Source organism: Cnephaeus nilssonii (assembly GCF_951640355.1).
Source record: "Cnephaeus nilssonii genome assembly, chromosome: 24".
NCBI classification, from domain to species: domain Eukaryota; kingdom Metazoa; phylum Chordata; class Mammalia; order Chiroptera; family Vespertilionidae; genus Cnephaeus; species Cnephaeus nilssonii.
The window spans coordinates 6,735,747-6,753,403 of NC_137095.1; the positions used below are offsets into that span (position 1 = coordinate 6,735,747).

Here is a 17,657-nt window from a genome sequence, read left to right on the forward strand (position 1 = left end):
AGCAGCCCCTGGGCTGTCTCCACGGGGACCTGCCAACTGCCTGGAGCCTCAGGAGAACATGGGAGAGGCCCAGCAGTGACCCCGCAGCGGCTCTCAGGCTCTCCGCACTCCAGGGCCCTTCGGGGGTTGTGTTCTCACGGCTTCAGGCCCCGGTGAGCTCAGGCTCCTGCGCCTCAGGGGAAAGTGTCCGCGTAGGCGGAACAGTCCGTCTTCATTGTACTCTTCAGAATTTCTTTTAATTCACTTGATGCTTTCTTTTCTTTTTTTTATTTCTCCCCCTCCCCCCATCCCCCCCCCCAGTATGTAAATCCAGCATTTGAAACAACAATGGGCTATGAGTCGGGTGAATTAATAGGGAAGGAGTTAGCAAAAATACCTGTACATGAAAAAAAGGCTGACTTGTTCACTACTATAAACTCATGCATGAAGATGGGCAAGGTAAGTAAGAGGTTAGTACCTTTTTGACTTTCCTATCACACGGCGGGGCGGAAGGAGACGGCGGGCCACTGAGCATGGCACGTGCCGGGTCCCTGCCTGCTCTTCGCAGCAGGCGGGAGGGGGCGGGGTTCTGCCTGTGGGTCCCGGTTTGCAGGTGAGGACACAGGAAGTAGAGAGTATGATTCGCCGGTGATCAGAGTCACTCTGACACTTACGGTCATGGTTTTCATCTTTATAATATGCTGATCTTTCTAATAATTGACCTAACTGGTGACATGGGCACATGGTTCTGGGTAAAGGATTGCCAAGGTGACACGCTCTCAGAACACACCTGAGCCCAGCAGTCCTCTGAGCCACATTCGTTCTCTCAGCATTTTTAAAAATGCCTGCTGTGTGGTCCTGGCTGGTGTGGCTCAGTGACTAGAGTGTCTGCCTGTGGACTGAAGTGTCTCGGGTTGGATTCCCGGTCAGGGCACATGCCCAGGTTGCAGGCTCGATCCCCAGTAGGGGGTGTGCAGAAGGCAGCCAATCAATGATTCTCTCATCATTGATGTTTCTCTCTCTCTCTCCCTCTCCTTTCCTCTCTGAAATCAATAAAAATATTTTAAAAAATAAAAATAAAATGCCTGCTATATGCCAGGCACGCTGCTACATGCTGATATAGAGAAACTAAACAAAACACCAAGTCCTGCCTCTGAGACCCCCTATTCCAGGGTGCAGAACAGACGGGTAAGAGGAATCATGACTCAGTCGCGTGAGAAGTCACTCATCGTGGTGCTGAAGGCAGACAAGAAAGGCAGGCTCAGTCGGCAAGATTGTTTCTCTCTGAACAGGAGCTTCAGACACGTTACTAGGTTTCAGAGAGTGAGAAGGGGGAGGCTCCTGCTGCCCATGGTCCCGCTTAAGTTGTTTCTGTTGGACTCATACTTGCTTTTGGAAGTTGGGTGGGGACTATTAATATGATTATTGAAAAAATGGAGAAACCCGTGACCTGCCTTTCTGCTCACCGTGGAGGCCCGTGCTCTCCTGTTGCAGGAAATAGCCTGCCGTCGGGGCAGGAGGGCCGTGCCACGCTTAAACCCCGTGTGCTCGGCCCCTCGGAGACCCCGAGGGGCCGTGTGTCCCTTCGCTTTGCCACGGCTCTGAGCACGCAGGCTGCCTGCAGGGAGAACAGGACAGACCGGCCTGTGCAGACCCGGGGTCGGCCTCAGGGAAATGAAAGTGGGCGCTGCTCCATCTCACTGTACCTTCCGCTCCTGGTCAAGGAGGTGGTCCCTTACCAGAAAGAGACGAAGTCTGAGGCGGGGGCGGGGACCCTCGGGGGCCAGGCACACCGCCTCGGTGAGAGCCGCTCCGTCCCCGAGGGCACGGCCCCACCTCCAGTCAGTCCACCAACTCCTGAGTGGTCAGTCTTTAAAAAGAAAAAAAAATTGCTGATTTCAGAGAGGAAGGGAGAGATGGAAACATCAGTGATGAGAGAATCACTGATCAGCTGCCCCTGATGCCCCCTGCTGGGGACAGAGCTGGTGACTGCCTGGTTCATAGGTGGACACGCACCGCTGAGCCGCCTGCCGGACACTGATCAGTCGTGTTGGGCCTGTCACTCCCTCGGGGTGTAGGTTCACATCATCTGGCTGGGGGCCGGGATTCCCTTTCCCAGGCAGGAGAGAGTGCCCCCCTCCCCCCGCCCCCGTGTTCTTCCTGCTTACCAGGCACAGACACTGCTGCCCTGGGGTAGGACGCGGGATGGTGGCTGGATTCCCGCGGCGATGGGCACTGAGGAGGGGCTGTCCGTAGAGGAGAAGCCCAGCCGGTGCTCACGCTGAGGCAGGAGGGAGGTGCCGCCTTCGTGGGCGCCAGGCCGCCCGCAGAGAAGAGCGAGGGTCTGGGCAGGAGACCTGAGCCTCCACGGCTACCCTCCCCGGGGGGCCTCTTCCGCCCGCTCAGCTCCGGTCCTGGGGGCTCCGGACCGTCAGGAGGCTGTGGGGCACCCTGGGAGTCGTCCTGCAGCGGGTTTAGGACTTTTATAGTTCGGAGCCCTTGGTGACTCCTAGAGAATTCAGAACCTTTTAGGTGGTCACAAACCTAGCTCCCCCCGGCTTCTCTCCACCACCCGAGTGAGCCCCGCCCTCCCGCTGCAGCCCTGGCCCGCACACACCTGCCCTCACCCCGCAGTTCCCTTGGGAAATAATCTCTGTTTTCCCTATGTTTTGTCTGATCTGAGAACTCGACTAACAATTGCAGCCCTGGCTTGAAGCTCTCACCGATCTGTTCCGCCTGAGCCCAGACCTGGCTGTTACCCCATCATCTCCCCCTCACCCCCAAATGCAGAGGGTCCAAAACCCTCCCACAACCCTGAGGGCGGTGGCAGCCCGCCATGCCAGTGGCCAGAGTGTTCCTTCTCTCTCTCTCTCTAGTCCTTATTCTTCCCCTGTCCAGTGCAGGGCCAGAGGCCCCTCCCCCCTCCCCTGCCCCTCCCCCTCACGGCAGGTGGGGGTGCTCTCCGCTGGGGAGCCAGCAGGCAGCCACTGAAAACAGGGCCGCTGCGTAGACTGGTGCCTGGCTTGTGTCAGCAACCCGGGAGGAGGTGGACGGGAGGTAGAGAAGAATTTGCAGATGATCCCAGTTGTGTTCGGGGTGGGACGGTTTCTGTGCTCATTACTGTAGCCGTGGTGATGACCCGGGGCCGGAGTGGAGAATGCTCTGGGGGGTGTGTGCACAGGGTCTAACGATGCTGCCTTGCATTTACAGGAGTGGCAAGGCGTCTACTGCTCCAAAAACGGAGATAACGTTCAACAGAATGTGAAGATCATACCTGTCGTTGGACAGGGAGGGTAAGTAGAATGAACACGTGCTCCAATCGGCACACCGTGTTTGGCTGATGGCAAAGTGTGCTGTGAGTCCTTGGTAAGGTAAGGGCTGCCTGCAGGGATGGGAGAGAAAGACGTGTGACAGGTCGGGTGTCACCCCATGGCCTTCCAGGGGACTCCTCGGCTGCAGCCTGACTCTAGCCGGCGACTCTGAGCCCCTGGATTCCGGGCCCCCAGGTTCTGAGCCCCCAGGTTCTGAGCCCCCAGGTTCCGGGCCCCCACATTCTGGGCCTCCAGGTTCTGAGCCCCCACGTTCCGGGCCCCCAGGTTCCGGGCCCCCAGGTTCCGGGCCCTCTTGCTTGTGCTGCACAGACACGGGCCCAACGCATCGGAGTCCGAACACGAAGTCAGCTTATTGAGCCGTGACAAGCACTGGCTGAAAGAGTTCTGTCTGGTCTAATCGCCTGTGTTGTCCCTGCACAGACCTAGCAGATTACATCAGAATAATTCAAACACCACCCTTCATGGAAACTCATCAAACAGATGTGACCGCAGGTCGGAAAGCAGTGTCTGTCTGTCTGTCAGGAGCCTAAAAGGCTCCTCTGGTTGGTCCCCGAATCTAGCTTAAGTAAGAGGAACGATGGGAAAGGATGAGCACGTTCTAGAACACCCAGCCACAAATGTGCACCTGTTAGAAGAGGTGATGGCCAAGGCAGTGACAAGGAAGATGCTTATATAGATGCAGAATCACACCTCCGTGAGTGTGTGACCCGCTCACGGGTGACGAGGAAGACGGAAGGGGCGGTGGTGTGGCAGTGGCCCCTGGCCTCCCTCCGCGCCCGCCTCACACTTCATCTCCTCCGCCACGCCCTGACGTGGGCCCTGACCGTGGCCACTTTCCAGATGGGGAAACTGAGGCTCAGCGGTGAGACCTCCACCCTGACCGCGCGGCTCATGTGCGTGGTCGCCAGGCTCCGCTGCGGCCGGTGATGCCTCGGGGAGACGGTTCTGATTCTTTGCCTTTGTCTGTCCTCTCCACATTTTTGTGTGATAAGTGATTATCCAGGGGGACAGGCAGTAGGGAGAGCCGGCGGCTTCCGTGAGGAGCTCCGGGTGCTTTGCCCTCCGCTCCCCGTGGCCTCTGGCTGTTTCCCCGAGTGACGGGGGTCGGATGGCTCAGGGGAACCCGAGACGCTTCAGCATGAGGGGTCGTGAGCACGAAACACGCGAGGTGACCGCCGGCTCCCGCTGGGTTAGCATGCAGCTCATTTTTAAAAACAGGTGTTTTTATTTGTATGTTACAACGACTTGGAAGGATTGTGTTGTTTTTATTTTTTTTATTTTTATTATTATTTTATTTTATTTTATTTTATTTTTTTGGATTGTGTTGTTTTTACCGAAGAGTCCACTTCCTTGCTGCAGGCACCGAAGGGCGTTTGTGGAGACGCGGTCAGTGTGGGGGACCACAGGGCGCTTTTCTCAGAGCAGGTTGTGTATGTGGACGAGAGATGCTCTTTTCATAACGAGAAATAGCGACGCCCGTCAGCATAGAGCGCGGAGAAATAACCCTTGTTTTCTACTTGCAGGAAAATTAGACACTATGTGTCCATTATCCGAGTGAGCAACGGCAACAGTAAGGTGTGTGCGGGCCCTCGGGGCGGGGCGGGGCGGGGCGCCCCTCCGCACGCAGGCCGTGGCACTAACGGCTTCTCCGTTTCACTTCCAGGCTGAGAAAATCACGGAATCGGTTCAGTCTGACACGCCCACAGGTATGGCCCCCCTGCTCTCCTCCCTCTGGCCGGCTTGCCCGCTGCCCGGCGGGTCTGTTTCCGGCCCAGTCCCAGGTCTGGAGCCCTTGAGGGCGTTCCGACAGGCGTCCTGCGGGGAGAGCACTGGCCACCTCACACGCATGAGTTCAGTGTGGAGGCGTGTTGGGTGGCGTGTGGGTTGTTGGCTGCTCTGTGCTCTAGGACGCAGGTCTCCACCAGGGACAGCTTTGTCTCCGACAGGAGGCACCGGGCCCCTCAGACCCGCCCCCCTCGGTGTCCGCTCGCCCAGCTGGGTGATGCCCGTGGTCCAGGTCCGGGAGGAGACCGTCTGTCTCCTGTTCCTTCAGCTTCCAGGTAGCTCATTCCCTCAGCAACGGGCCCGTGTTCCCTGAGCCGGCTGCACCAGGCATGTGCTGGGTGTGCCGGGGAAGCCTGTGGTACCCCGATGGGGAGACACTCTATAGACAAAGCTCCCTTTTCTCAGGGACGGAAGCGGGAAGACTGGCTAACCTGCCCCGGCACCGCCCAGGCAGCGGTGGGCTGGCACGTGCGGCGACTTCTCGTGGGTGAAAGGCAGAGTCCGGGTGCTGAGGGGCGCACAGCGAGTGATAAGAGATGATGGGGCGGGCGAGACGGGGCGGGGCCATGGCGTCTCAGGGGAGAGGGGCGTCCAGGCAGGGACAGTGGGTTTGAAGAAGAGGCGGTGGAGCCCTGCCCGGGAGCTCCGTTGGTTTGAGCGTCGTCCCGATGCACCAAGGATGTGGGTTGCATCCCCGTTGGGGGCTCATCCAAGAATCAGCCAGTGAGTCGTCAATAAGTGAACAACAAATGGGTGTTTCCTTTTCTTTCTCCCTCCCTCCCTCCCTCCCTCCCTCCCTCCCTCCCTCCCTCTTCTCTCTCTCTCTTCTTCCCTCTCTTTCAAAATCAATTTAAAAAAAATTTTTTTAAAGTGTGTGGAAGGAAAAGTATTCCAGGAATAAGACAGGCACAGAAGACGGAAAGTCCCGTGTGTTCTGGAAAGAGCACGGGTTAAAGGGAACCGGTATGGAGGGTCAGTGTGCGGAGAGGAACTGGGGTCACGCAGGATCCCTGGGTGCTACATAGGAAGGAGGGTTTCCCCTGCAGGCAGTGCAGCCTGAGCCTGTGGGAGCCCGGGATAGCCTGCTGTCCGAGCTCTTAGGGCAGGTGTGTGACAGACGAGGTGGGAAGAGGGACCAGACAAAATGCCTGCATCGCCGTAGCAGCCAGTGCCGGCAGGAGGAAGACGGAGGCCGCGTGGGAAGGTGGTGGGGACCAGAGCGAGGAAAGCAATGAAGCGCAGTCGGGAGGCCTGGATGGTGAGGGGTGAGACGGGCTGGGAAGGTGAGGTGAAGGCATGGCTCCTTGGGTTTGTGTGTGCTCATCGGCTCGTTCATTATAGTGTCTGTTGAGTGCCTGCCGGGCACCAGGCCCTTGTTTCTGTGCTGCAGAGAGAGGGGCTGGGGTGTAAGTTTTGCTGCCAACAAAGCGTCCGCAGGTAGCTCGGATGTGGGACTGGTGAGACTGAGCAGGGATGGTGGAGGGGGTGGAGATGGAGGGGCCCCAGGAGGAGCTGGAGGGAACGGCGGGGAAGCTGAGTCAGGGCTGGGTGGCACAGAGAAGAGGGCGGGGAGTGCAGAGCCAGAGGTGGCCTTTGCAGCCGAGAGCTCACTAAGGAGGAGAGCTCACTAACGACGTGGAGAGTGCAGGCTCAGGAGGGGCAGAGGCAGCCTGAGGGGCTGGAGCAGGAGTGGAAGCTGCCCGCAGGCCCAGCGTGGCCATAACCCTCGCACTGCAGGTCAGGGAGCGCCTTTCCTTGGATATCTATATAAAGCCTAGGCCATGGTCGGCACACTCATTAGTCAACAGAGCCAAGTATCAACAGCACAATGATTGAAATTTCTTTTGAGAGTCAAATTTTTTAAACTTAAACTTCTTCTAACGCCACTTCTTCAAGATAGACTGGCCCAGGCCGTGGTATTTTGTGGAAGAGCCACACTCAAGGGGCCCAAGAGCCGCATGTGGCTCGAGAGCCGCGGTTTGCCGACCACTGGCCTAAGCGACCAGCCAACCGAATGTCCGGTCGCTATGATGCATACTGACCACCAGAGGGCAGACACTCAGTGCAGGAGCTGCTGAGCTGTGGTGACTTGGCAGCTGCGGTTGTCAGGTGATGCACCCGGAACCAGAGAGGAGGGAGCCAGATCCCGGGGTGCGTCACCCGAGAACCGCCCTCTCGCAATCCGGGACCGCTCAGGGGATGTCGGAGAGCTGGTTTTGGCCCCATCCCCGCAGGCCAGGCCAAGGGATCGTGCACCGGGCTTCTAGTTAATATGTAGCATAGCCCTGTGAGGTGGCACGGCTGTTACCGTCATCTCTATTACAGAGAAAGAAGCTGAGGTTCAGAAGGGCTGGCTGACAGCATGGAGCGGGCAGCCAGGAAGTGCAGAGCTGGGACTAGCAGGCAGCTCAGGGCCGAGCTCAGAGGTGTCCAGCTGGGAGGATCTAGGCCGCCCGCTGGGCTGTCTGTCCTTTGACCAGATCACACCCTCCAGGCGCCTGCATCTCACCGGGTGAGCGGCTGGCTGTCCAGGCGCCTTCCTCTCGGCATCTAACCACTTTTTATCCACAGGCCCTGCTGATGGTCGTGCCTTGGGGGGCAGTGGAGTTACAGGCAGGGTCCTTGGTTACACACCACGAACACCAGTTCTTCAGCAGAAAGAAGTTTATTAGGATGAGATGGGGCCCACGGTGGGACAGGGAAGCCGGAGCACCGTTCTGAGGGAGGGACCCAGGGAAGCTGGGTGCCCGCCCCTGCGGCCCCGGGAGCAGCGTGCGTGCGGGGCCACCGCGGGCTCTGCCGAAGCCGAAGCCCCGGCACAGGCGCTGCCCCCCCTCCCCCCCCCCCCCCGCTCCCCCCATTGGAGAGCCCTTGTGCTGCCGTGGCTCTGGGGCGAAGCGCTCATTGGCGGCTTCCTGATGGGGAATGAGGCAAAGGCTCCACCCCTCTAGCGGGAGGTACAGGAAACCCACAGGTCCCAGCATGTGTCCCTTTAACTGCCCGTGTTGTTTCCACACGACACGGTCACACCAAAGACACTCCGTGTGACGAGTGTCTGGTCCCGGCCCTGACGTGAACGCTGGGTGCACTGATGGGCAGTACTGAACACATGGCACTTTGTGGCACCCCCTGGGGGGGTGGGGTGGGGGGACTGGGGACACTTCCCCGGGATGGCGATGGTGGGAATGGTGCCTGGAACAGACAGAGGTCGGTCAGAGGACAGGAAGAGCATTGTGGAGGGAGAGTCCCTTTAAAATGCCAAGTAGAAATTGAAGCCTGCTTCGTCGCCCCCCACAGCCCGTCCTCGGTGCACATGCCTCCTGCTTGTAGCTGTGACCACCACATGCCGCTCCATCGGCCGGTTCCTTTTCTTCTTGGCTCGCACCTCTCCTCCCCGCCCCCCCGGGGCTCCTGCCCTTTAGAATCCTTACTGTAGCCCTGAGTTCCCGGCCTGTGACCCCTCTAGACCACCCCAGTGCCTGGCTTAGGGCCTGACCCGCGGTGCCCAGGAGGGTGTGCGGAGTGGACAGATGGAGGAGGATGAAGGAATGACCCAGTTCGCAGCCCAGCTTCAGAGGAGCGGTGTGGCCGGAGTCTCCGGAGCTGCGGGAGGAGACACGGCCTGTGGTTGGGAGGAGGAGCGATGGACGGAGGGCAGTGCTCTGTCCGCGGCAGAGGCAGCAGATGTCAAAGTGCTCCTGGGAGGAGGGGAGCCGCCGGCCCAGCCTCGCGTGGTCCGGGCCGGGGAGGGGAAGGGCAGGCTGTCGCACGCCTGTCCCATCCTGGCTGCCAGCAAGTTGCTGTGTCTCGGAGGTCTGGAGCCGGGCCGGCAGTGGCTGTATCCAGTGGTGCTCACCTGTGCACAGGACGAGCAGGCGTTGGGATGGCACACGTGTGTCTGTTATGTGCTGGGTGGTGCTGCCACCTGGGAAGGAGAAAGGAAGACTCCTGCGCTTACTCATCCCCCTGGGGACCAGGCAGACCGGAAGCTGGCGGTTACCGGCAGTGTTGGGGCGGGGGGGGGGGGGGGGGGGGGGCGGGGCGTTAGGGGAAGGTTTCCCAAAGGTCACACCTGGACTGCATCCTCAAAGGAGGCTGGCAGTTAACCAGGTGGGAAGGGGGCCTGGGAGAGGCCCGCTCCCCTGGAGGAACTCGGTCTGTGCTAAGATGTGGAGCGGGGGGCGGGTAGACCAGCACCTCACAGGGGCCGTGATGGCCAACAGAGGGGTCCAAGGATCACGGCCCTGGGCGCCACACGGGAGCTTAAATCTTATCCTGAAAACCACGACGAGCCGTTGGGAGGTTCTGGTCGGGTTATTTAGGAGGATTGCTGGGCTGCCTTTAGAGGGGGTGGAAGGGCTGAGTCGGGCCGTGGGACCGTGAAGGCAGCTGGCTGCGGCCTAGGGCGGGCAGGTTAACGGGCTGTTTAGGAGGTGGAACCCACAGACTTACCCGGGCAGCAGCGGCCGTGGGGAGGAGGGAGGAGGGAGGAGTCCTGGGTGCTGCTCCGTGGCCGTGGCCGGGGACAGAGCGGGCTGGGAGAAGAGAATGCGTTCCTTGGCGGTGCCTGCGGGTGGAGGTGCAGGTGGCCTGGCCAGTTAGGAGGAGGCCCAGAGCTCAGGGCAGGACAGCGACAGGAGAGAGTTGCAGCGAAGGAAGGAGGGCTCCGAAGGAGACTGTGTCTTCCAGGAGAGAAGAAGGGCCGCCAGACATTGGGACACAGGGACGGCTGGTTCGGGGAGAGGGACAGGAGAAGAGTGGAGACGGAAGGCAGGGAGGAGGACTGTGCAGGCAGAGTTTCCGGAAAGGGGTCGGGTGTGTGTGGGTCCACAGGCTGTCGGGTCAGCTGCACTTGTGTCCTTCAGCTGCAGCAGCGCAGAGGCCGGCAGGGAGCGGACAGGCCCGGTCAGTGCCCCGCAGAGGAGCGTAGCAGACGGCAGTGAAGCTATGTCTGAGCGGGGAGCCAGGGGCCGGCCTGCAGGGCCTGCTCGAGGGAACCTCCCCACAGGCAGCCCCCAGGCTCCTCCTCTGTGACCTGGGGGCCGGCTGAGGGCTGGAGGGCTCAGCACCACCCTAGGCGCCAGCAGGTGCAGAGGGGCAGGAAGGCTGCCTGCCTGTCATCCATTGGTGCGGGGGGGGGGGGGGGGGGTCGGGGGAGGGGCCAGGTAACCCCCTTGGAGCCCAGAAGAGTCGGTGCTGTTCACAGAAGGGGGTGGGGGGAGAGATGACAGAGCCCAACCCGGTGCCCCCTCGGGAGAGGCACGCCCCTCCCAGGACGTCAGACCTGGTGTTCCAGAAACCATTGCATGAAGGGTTTCTCCCCTTTGGGCCAAACGTGTCGGGGTTCCCCTCCGTCTGTAGCAGCGTGAGGAGTTCCGAGTTCACATCCACTTTCCATCGAGCGGGACCTTCGTTACGGGACCCGGAGCCTGGGAAGCACCGTCTGTCTGTGATGTCCATGGGGCTTCCTGACGCCCGGACCCCCCCCCCCCCGCCCCCGCCGTCAGTCTCCCTGTGCACCGTGCGGGCCCAATTCCTAAATTGTGTTTCAATGGTAACTGGTTATTCCACCCCCTGATGAGGCGATTTATCGCTTGTTCCCGCAGATAGCCAATCAGGTAAACACAAAGACAAGAGGAAAAGCTCCCTGGACGTCCGGAGTGTCGCCTCGCGAGCAAGCGAAGGTAGGTCCCCAGGACCCGGAGCCGGTGCCACCTGGACCTGGCGCCTCCCCTCCTCATCCCCCGGCCACTGCCCCCCCTCACCCCCCCAGCGACCTGTCACTCCCCTCCCCTCCTCATCCCCCGGCCACTGCCCCCCCCAGCGACCTGTCACTCCCCTCCCCTCCTCATCCCCCGGCCACTGCTCCCACCTCCACCCCCAGCAACCCGTCTTGGGCTCCAGGCTGAGCCTTTGGAGGGCGTCAGGGAATGAAGAAAAGGAAAAGGGACAGTTTACTGTCTGTTGTACCGTTGAGTTCCTAAAGCGTCACAGCAGGTCCTGGAAAGGGTCACTGCCTGTGTGGGGGGTGCCGGTCTCCCCGGGCCGCGGGGGTTTCCTCCCACAGCCGAAAGCACGCCGGGGAAGTGTGCCTGCAGGCCCCTGTCCCAGTGGGTGTGGGTGAGGCCCCCCGGTGGAGAGGTCCTGCCGGGCCTTTGACCCTGAACTGGAATAATCGGGTTAGGAGGAATGACCTCACTTGTTTTTATTGACCTTTCTTAACCATGTGTATCGCCATGCTTATTTCAGTGTCTAACGTTAGAAGTGTTTGGGTTTCTATTTAGAAGTTTGGTGATGTTTTTGTGACCAGAAATGTGTTGCAGGATCCAAGTCTTGTTTGTGTCAGTCAGCCGAGGGTGAAACTGTTTCCATTTTTGCTGAAATAGAAGTTTCGGGGACCCTTTCCCCCTCCCTACGTGGGAGTCCATTCTGTGGGACTCTTTCCCTCTCCCCACGTGGGAGTCTGTACTTGTTCTTCAATAAGTCTCCACCTTCGCTATACAAAAAAAGAAGAAGTTTCTAAGAACTTATCGATGGTTTTAGGTGAGCACCTGCTGTGTGTCACTGTGGGCAGGAGTTTGCCATAAGCTTCCCTTCTGATGGGGAGGTGAGCTGTATTTTGGCAAGTGAGAGGCTTATTCTGCAAATGTTATTAAGTTCTAATTGGAATATAATTTTTAAAGATTATGTAGATACGTGGCCTGAATGACCTAATAGTTTATTTATTATTTATTTTGTTAATCCTTACCCGGGGGTATTTCTTTCATTGATTTTTAGAGAGTGGAAGGGTGAGGGAGAGACAGGTTTATTATACAGTCCAGATATGGGGCCGCTACTGGATATATGTATCAAAAGTAGGTTTTCTGTGGTTTGCCTTTTCACTCTTTTAATGAACAGAGGTTCGTAATTTTAATTTTAATCCAGTTCACTTTATCCGTGCATCTTCCATAGCTAGTGCTTTCCGTGTCCTGTTTAAGGACTCTTCCTCTGTTCCAAGGTCATGGAATGTTCTCCCGTGTTTCCTTCTAGAAGCCTTTGTTCACTTGAGGTCTGTGATCCATTGCAAGTTAATTTTTTATCAGGAGAGAGTAGAGACCAAGGATGAATTTTACTCCAACATGGAAACCCCGTTGGCCCAGCACCGCACTGGAAAACAATACACGTCTTGTAGCAGCGCCATCGAAATCAGGGACCGTGACACAGGTCAGGCCCTGGGTGTTCCGTCACTGGCTGTTAGTCTGTGCTTGGAGCAGTGCCAGCGATGCCCGCAGCCTCCCGGGAAGTTCTGACGCCTGAGAGTGTGCGCTTCCTCGCGGCTCCTGGCCGTTACTGTGGGCTCTCTGCATTTCTGTCTGACAGACAGAATCAGCTTGTTTACACACACACCATCTCCTGTGTTTTATCTTGGAGTCTCTTGAATCTATAGATCAATTTGGGGGAAACTGAAATCTTAGTAATATTGAGTCTTGCAGACCATGAAATGCTGTGTCTCTCTATGTAGCTTGTCTGTATTTTCCCTCAGTAATATTTTGCATTTTCAGTGTATAAATTTTGAAATCTTCCATTAGATTTATTCCTAAACCAGAGGCCCAGTGCATGACATTCATGCACAGGTAGGGTCCCTAGTGGCTGGCGGCTGCCGGCGGGTGGTCAGCGCACGTCAGAGTGAGCGATTGAACTCCCAGTCCTCAGGACAAGGGGACACTTAGCATGTTAGGCTTTTATATGTATAGAAGATACTGGTGTTCCTTGATGCTGTCACATGGTGTGTTTTTACCTCACTTTCCGATTGATTGTTGCTAGCACACAGAATCACAGTGGACCCTGTACTGACCTCCTACCGAGTAACCTTGACGCTTGCTCAGCGATGGTTGAGGTCTGCAGGTGCTGGGGACTGTGCACACACAGTCACAACCATCTGTGCATTTCTCTCCCCGGCTTCATTGCATTTACACTGTGGCATGGCTTTTGTGAGCATATGTCACGATCACATTTTAAATGAGAACAGGCCCTTTTATGACATCGTGATAAAATAGTGGTTCTTAGTTTTGGCTTAATGGCCACGTTGGGAAAGTCAGCACCTATCCTGGTCACCAAGTTTAGACTGAGTTTTGTTGGTCGCCAGCATTTGAAGCGTTTGGGAGCCTCGGGGTGGTTCGTCTCGCGGTGCTGCTCCTGGGGCCTCGGTCACGGGAAGCCGCCTCAGGCTGGGGAACACTGTGTCCCTTTAAGGCCTGACAGTGGGGCTTTCAGGGGGACACACAGAACTCTGTGATACTCGTCTTCCTGCCTGCGCACCGCCCAAGCTCCCCCAGCTCAGCCGCCCCCAAAGGAGCCACATCTGGCAGGACCAACAGCAAAATAAACTGGGGCCTCGGGGCTGCCGCTTGCCTGGGTTGAGGTGTTGCCTAATCAGCCTGGATTAAGCAGGACAGTGGGAAACAGCAAAGGTTTCGGTTGACGGGGAGCTGTGTGTTAGCTCCGGCGCGTGTGGCACAGAGAGCCCGTGTGGCATTGTCTCCCAGGGCCTCTGACTCCCGGGAGCAGCAAGCCGCGCAGGCAGGAGGCCTCGTTGTCATAAACGCAGAACGAGGCTTGTGGCCTTGGCGTGCGGATCCTTTCCTGTTTCTCTCTGACATCAGACGCTCAGTCGGGCCAAGGGCATCCTAGTGCCTGGAACCGAGGGAAGCAGAGCTGGCTCGTTAGGATGGGAAGGAAGCTCAGTGACCGGGTAGTTCTGCTCCTACCCCTCACCATGCAGCTGGGCACACGGAGGCCTTGGGGAGGGAGGGGCGAGGACATGGAGCCCTGGCTCTAGACAGGTGCCCGAGGCTGAGCCGGCCCTAATCTCTGCCCGTGGGATCTCCCCGCAGTGGCCAGCCAGAGACGACACTCCTCCATGGCCCGGATCCACTCCATGACCATCGAGGCGCCCATCACCAAGGTGAGGAGTTGCTGGCCCGTCTCCACTGAGCAGGATGCGGTAACGGCGCCCTCCCGGCCATGGAGCCCTTGCTCTGGAGAGAGGACGGGCGGCGGAACGGCTGGCTGGTCTGGGTTGGCCCTGAGCACCAGGCAGCTGATCTGGCTGCCCTCCCGTGGTGTGAAGGCTGTGACCCTCGTGTCTTTTCTTGCCACGCTGTAGGTGATCAACATCATCAACGCCGCCCAGGAGAACAGTTCCGTGTCTGTGACGGAAGCCTTAGACCGCGTCCTGGAAATCCTGAGAACCACTGAGCTGTATTCACCGCAGTTTGGGGCGAAGGACGAGGATCCTCACGCCAACGACCTCATTGGGGGCCTGATATCTGTGAGTGCGCGGGCCGGGCTGTGGCTGGAGCCGCTGCTCCTGTTTGCCCCCGTTGTCTGGTCGTGGGCTGCTGCACGGGGCTTGCTGCACGCCATGTCACAGCCTCGCCCCCCTGCCGCCTCCGCAGAGGAGGGCAGACAGTCTGCCGAGCCAGGGTTCCATTTTTGCTTAAAGGTCCTACAAGCAATTTACTTAAATAAAACCTAATTGTTTTAAAGGTTTTGAAAACAGGGGTGGAAAAAAGCCCAATGCTGCATAGAAACAGAGAGAGGCCCCAGGGACGGGCCCAGTTTCCCTGACGTCCTGCACAGTCTGGTGGCTTCCCGGGGAGAACGGCCTCGTGCCGTGGGCTCGAGAGGGTCCCACGTGCCCTTCCGGCCCGGCCCGGATAGAGGTCTCACACGGGAAGAACAAATCAGTCCATCACTATCTGTCATCTTGGTGTTGGTCAGAAATAAAACTTCCAGTTCCTGCTTTCTGCAGTCACTCGACATCTTAAACATTGGCTTTTGGCAGGTCCTGGTACCCGCCCACAGCCCCATCTTTATGACATCAGGACTGCGGAGAGAGAGCGAGGTTCCCTGTGATGGGAATGTGTGTTGAGACTAATGTCTAACAGGGTCTGGCCTATTGACAGAGGCCCCCCTGCCTGTGGGAGGGGGACAGTGACACAGGACGGGGTGGGAGAGAGGCCCGCAGGATAGGAGGGGGGCTGCTACAGGGTCTGGGAGCAGCTCTCCCCCAGCTCTGCGGGGCGGAGTCGGGTGCTTAGAGGGCCAGGAAGATTCTAGCTTTTTCCAGAGGACACGGAAGCCTGGTGTCCATTCGGGTGAGGAGGATGGGGACGGGAAAATGGTGGGGAAGAGGGGTGTTGTCCCTAAGAAACCGAACCGTCTGGAGTGCCAGCAGGAACGCCGGGTCTTGGGGTCTCCCAAGCTGCCTCGTGCCAGGCGGTGGGAGGGACGGCCCTGGGGGTGCGTGAGGGAGAATCTGCCCTCCTGCCCTCTGGGAACAGCTGTTTGGGGGCGTCAAGAAGTAAAGAACAGCGGTGACTTCTCTCTCTCGTTTCCTTGATTTTTATCAGGATGGTTTTCGAAGACTATCTGGGAACGAGTATGCTCTCTCGACAAAAAGTGAGTTTTCCTTATTACCCACATTACAGTCAAGTTTAAATGATGAAAATGAGTTTTCCCGATGGCTTTCCTCCTCTGTAAGGCGTTTCTCGGTTTGTCCTAAAAGCCCTGAAACGGCCCTGGCCCCGCACTGCGCCCTCAGGAGTGGCCGCGCGCAGAGCCTGCTAACACCGTGCTCCCAACCACCTCTCCCCAGACCTGCAGCAAGTCCCGAGCGGCTTATTCACCCCCATGTCCCTTCACGACGTCCCACCGCGGATAGCTCGGGCCATGGAAAACGAGGACGACTGGGACTTTAATATTTTTGAACTGGAGGCTGCCACTCAGAAAAGGTGAGCCCACTCGGCACTCAGCGAACAGCTCGATGCCAAGGGCCGGAGCGGAGACAGCCCCGAGGAGTGGGTTTGCACAGAGCTGGTCCCTGGTCCTGGGACGGCGGCTCAGGAAGGAGTAGCCGGGCAGTGGGTGCCCCTGAGTCACCAGGGCCAGGCCTCCGCGAGGGGTCGTGGGAAGCCAGGGAAGAGGGCCTGGTCACGACCCCTGAGGAGACAGCAGACTCTCGGAAGCATGAGATTGAGCAAGTGGCTGACTTCTCCAAATAGCAGGCGTTTTTCCTGTAAAATAGGGGTATTGATTTCTCCTGTAGGTAGTGATATGTTGGGATCACAGCAAAGAGCCCCACTCAGAGCCTAGAACCAAAAATGACAAATATGCCAACACATGTTTGAGAAAAGCTAGCCCCAGGCTTCGGTTGCTGTGTTGGCGACAGGCATGGCGACGGGGTGTGACGGCAGTCGAGGGAGGGTGCTGCCTTTACCTCTGCACCTGCTGGGAAAGGCCTGTTAACCAAGCGGGCGGGCTTGGCACACGGGAGGGGTGTCACGGAGCTGGTGCTGGCCAGGCCGCCCTTCAGGTAGAGGGCAGGGCAGTCAGGGGAGGGGTGCTCCCTTGGGATCACCAGGAGACAGCCGTCGGGTCGCACCCCAATCTGGGGGAACTGTCCCACGGCAGCCCTGCCTGCCTTTGCTCATGTTCACTGTGAGGCAGCCGCGGAAACAGTCTCCTCCCACGTCCCCGACGTGGCAAAGACCGTGGAAAAGAAAACCCACGGCAGACAGATCTTCGAGCTCCTGGTTGACGCTCTAGTGACCAGGCTTTCACGTGAATCCGGCTAAGGCAGGTCAGCTCAGGTCCTGCCAGCCGATCGCCTCTGGGCACGGCCTCAGCCGAGCCAAATTTCTTGACCTTCGAACCAAAAGCCAGGTCATGGATTGGCTGCTTGCTTACCTTCTAAGGGGAACCTCCTCTTATACAGTCCACCTTCCGATTGTCGAGACCATCAGAGCGGATGACTGTCTGGCTCTTGTGGGGTCGTTGGGAACTGTTACATGTTCAGGCAGGATACCCAGCCAGTGGCACAGGCACAAAGGAGAAGGTCGGGTTCAAGGCAGCACCCGTGAGCTTGGCTGCAAACACTCTGGCTTTGAGGAGCCGAGTGCAGCAGGCGTCTGAGCTCCCACCCAGCTGTGCCGGCTCCCAGGAGGCAGGGCCCTGCTGCCTCGCCCTCTGACGTCTGACTCGGGTTTGCTGTTTGGGGTCTAGCATGTTGCTTTCCTGCTGTGACTTTCTCCTTACAGGCCTTTGATTTTTCTTGGTCTCAAAATCTTCGCTCGCTTTGGGGTCTGTGAATTCTTGAAGTGCTCGGAGACGACGCTGCGGCTGTGGCTGCAGACTATCGAGGCCCATTACCACTCCACCAACCCCTACCACAACTCCACCCACGCTGCCGACGTGCTCCACGCCACTGCCTACTTCCTCTGCCAGGAAAGGGTCAAGGTGCGCTGTGTGTGCTGTCTGCCCCCCACCCCCGTCCCCAGTTCCATGCAGTGTGGCTGCTCAGGAGTGACCCCCGGGTGCGGCCTGGCCCGGGAAGGCTGCGGCCACAGGGGCCCGCGCCGTGGCACTGGGCAGTCATGGTGTCCATTCTGGACGTGACCCAGACGTCTGAGGACGGGGTTGGTCCCAGGGAGAAAGGCAGCAAGGACAGGAGGGGCTGTGACTCACGCCTCTCTGCTGAGGGACACCTGCGTTTGGGCAAGTCCTTAACTTGTGTGAGTG

The 17,657-nt window shown here is 58.5% G+C and overlaps 1 protein-coding gene across 2 annotated transcripts in view; it reads left to right on the top strand.

Annotated features, from left to right (window-relative positions):
• PDE8A (phosphodiesterase 8A) overlaps nt 1–17,657 on the top strand; it is a 130,965-nt gene that overhangs the window by 68,203 nt on the left and 45,105 nt on the right. For both annotated transcript variants that reach the window (XM_079764068.1, XM_079764069.1), the window contains exons 8-17: nt 301–438; nt 3,190–3,272; nt 4,835–4,886; nt 4,975–5,017; nt 10,703–10,780; nt 13,970–14,040; nt 14,242–14,406; nt 15,491–15,539; nt 15,736–15,871; nt 17,177–17,375. In XM_079764068.1, the coding sequence (XP_079620194.1) occupies nt 301–438; nt 3,190–3,272; nt 4,835–4,886; nt 4,975–5,017; nt 10,703–10,780; nt 13,970–14,040; nt 14,242–14,406; nt 15,491–15,539; nt 15,736–15,871; nt 17,177–17,375 (1,014 nt within the window). The remainder of the gene's footprint in view (nt 1–300; nt 439–3,189; nt 3,273–4,834; nt 4,887–4,974; nt 5,018–10,702; nt 10,781–13,969; nt 14,041–14,241; nt 14,407–15,490; nt 15,540–15,735; nt 15,872–17,176; nt 17,376–17,657) is intronic.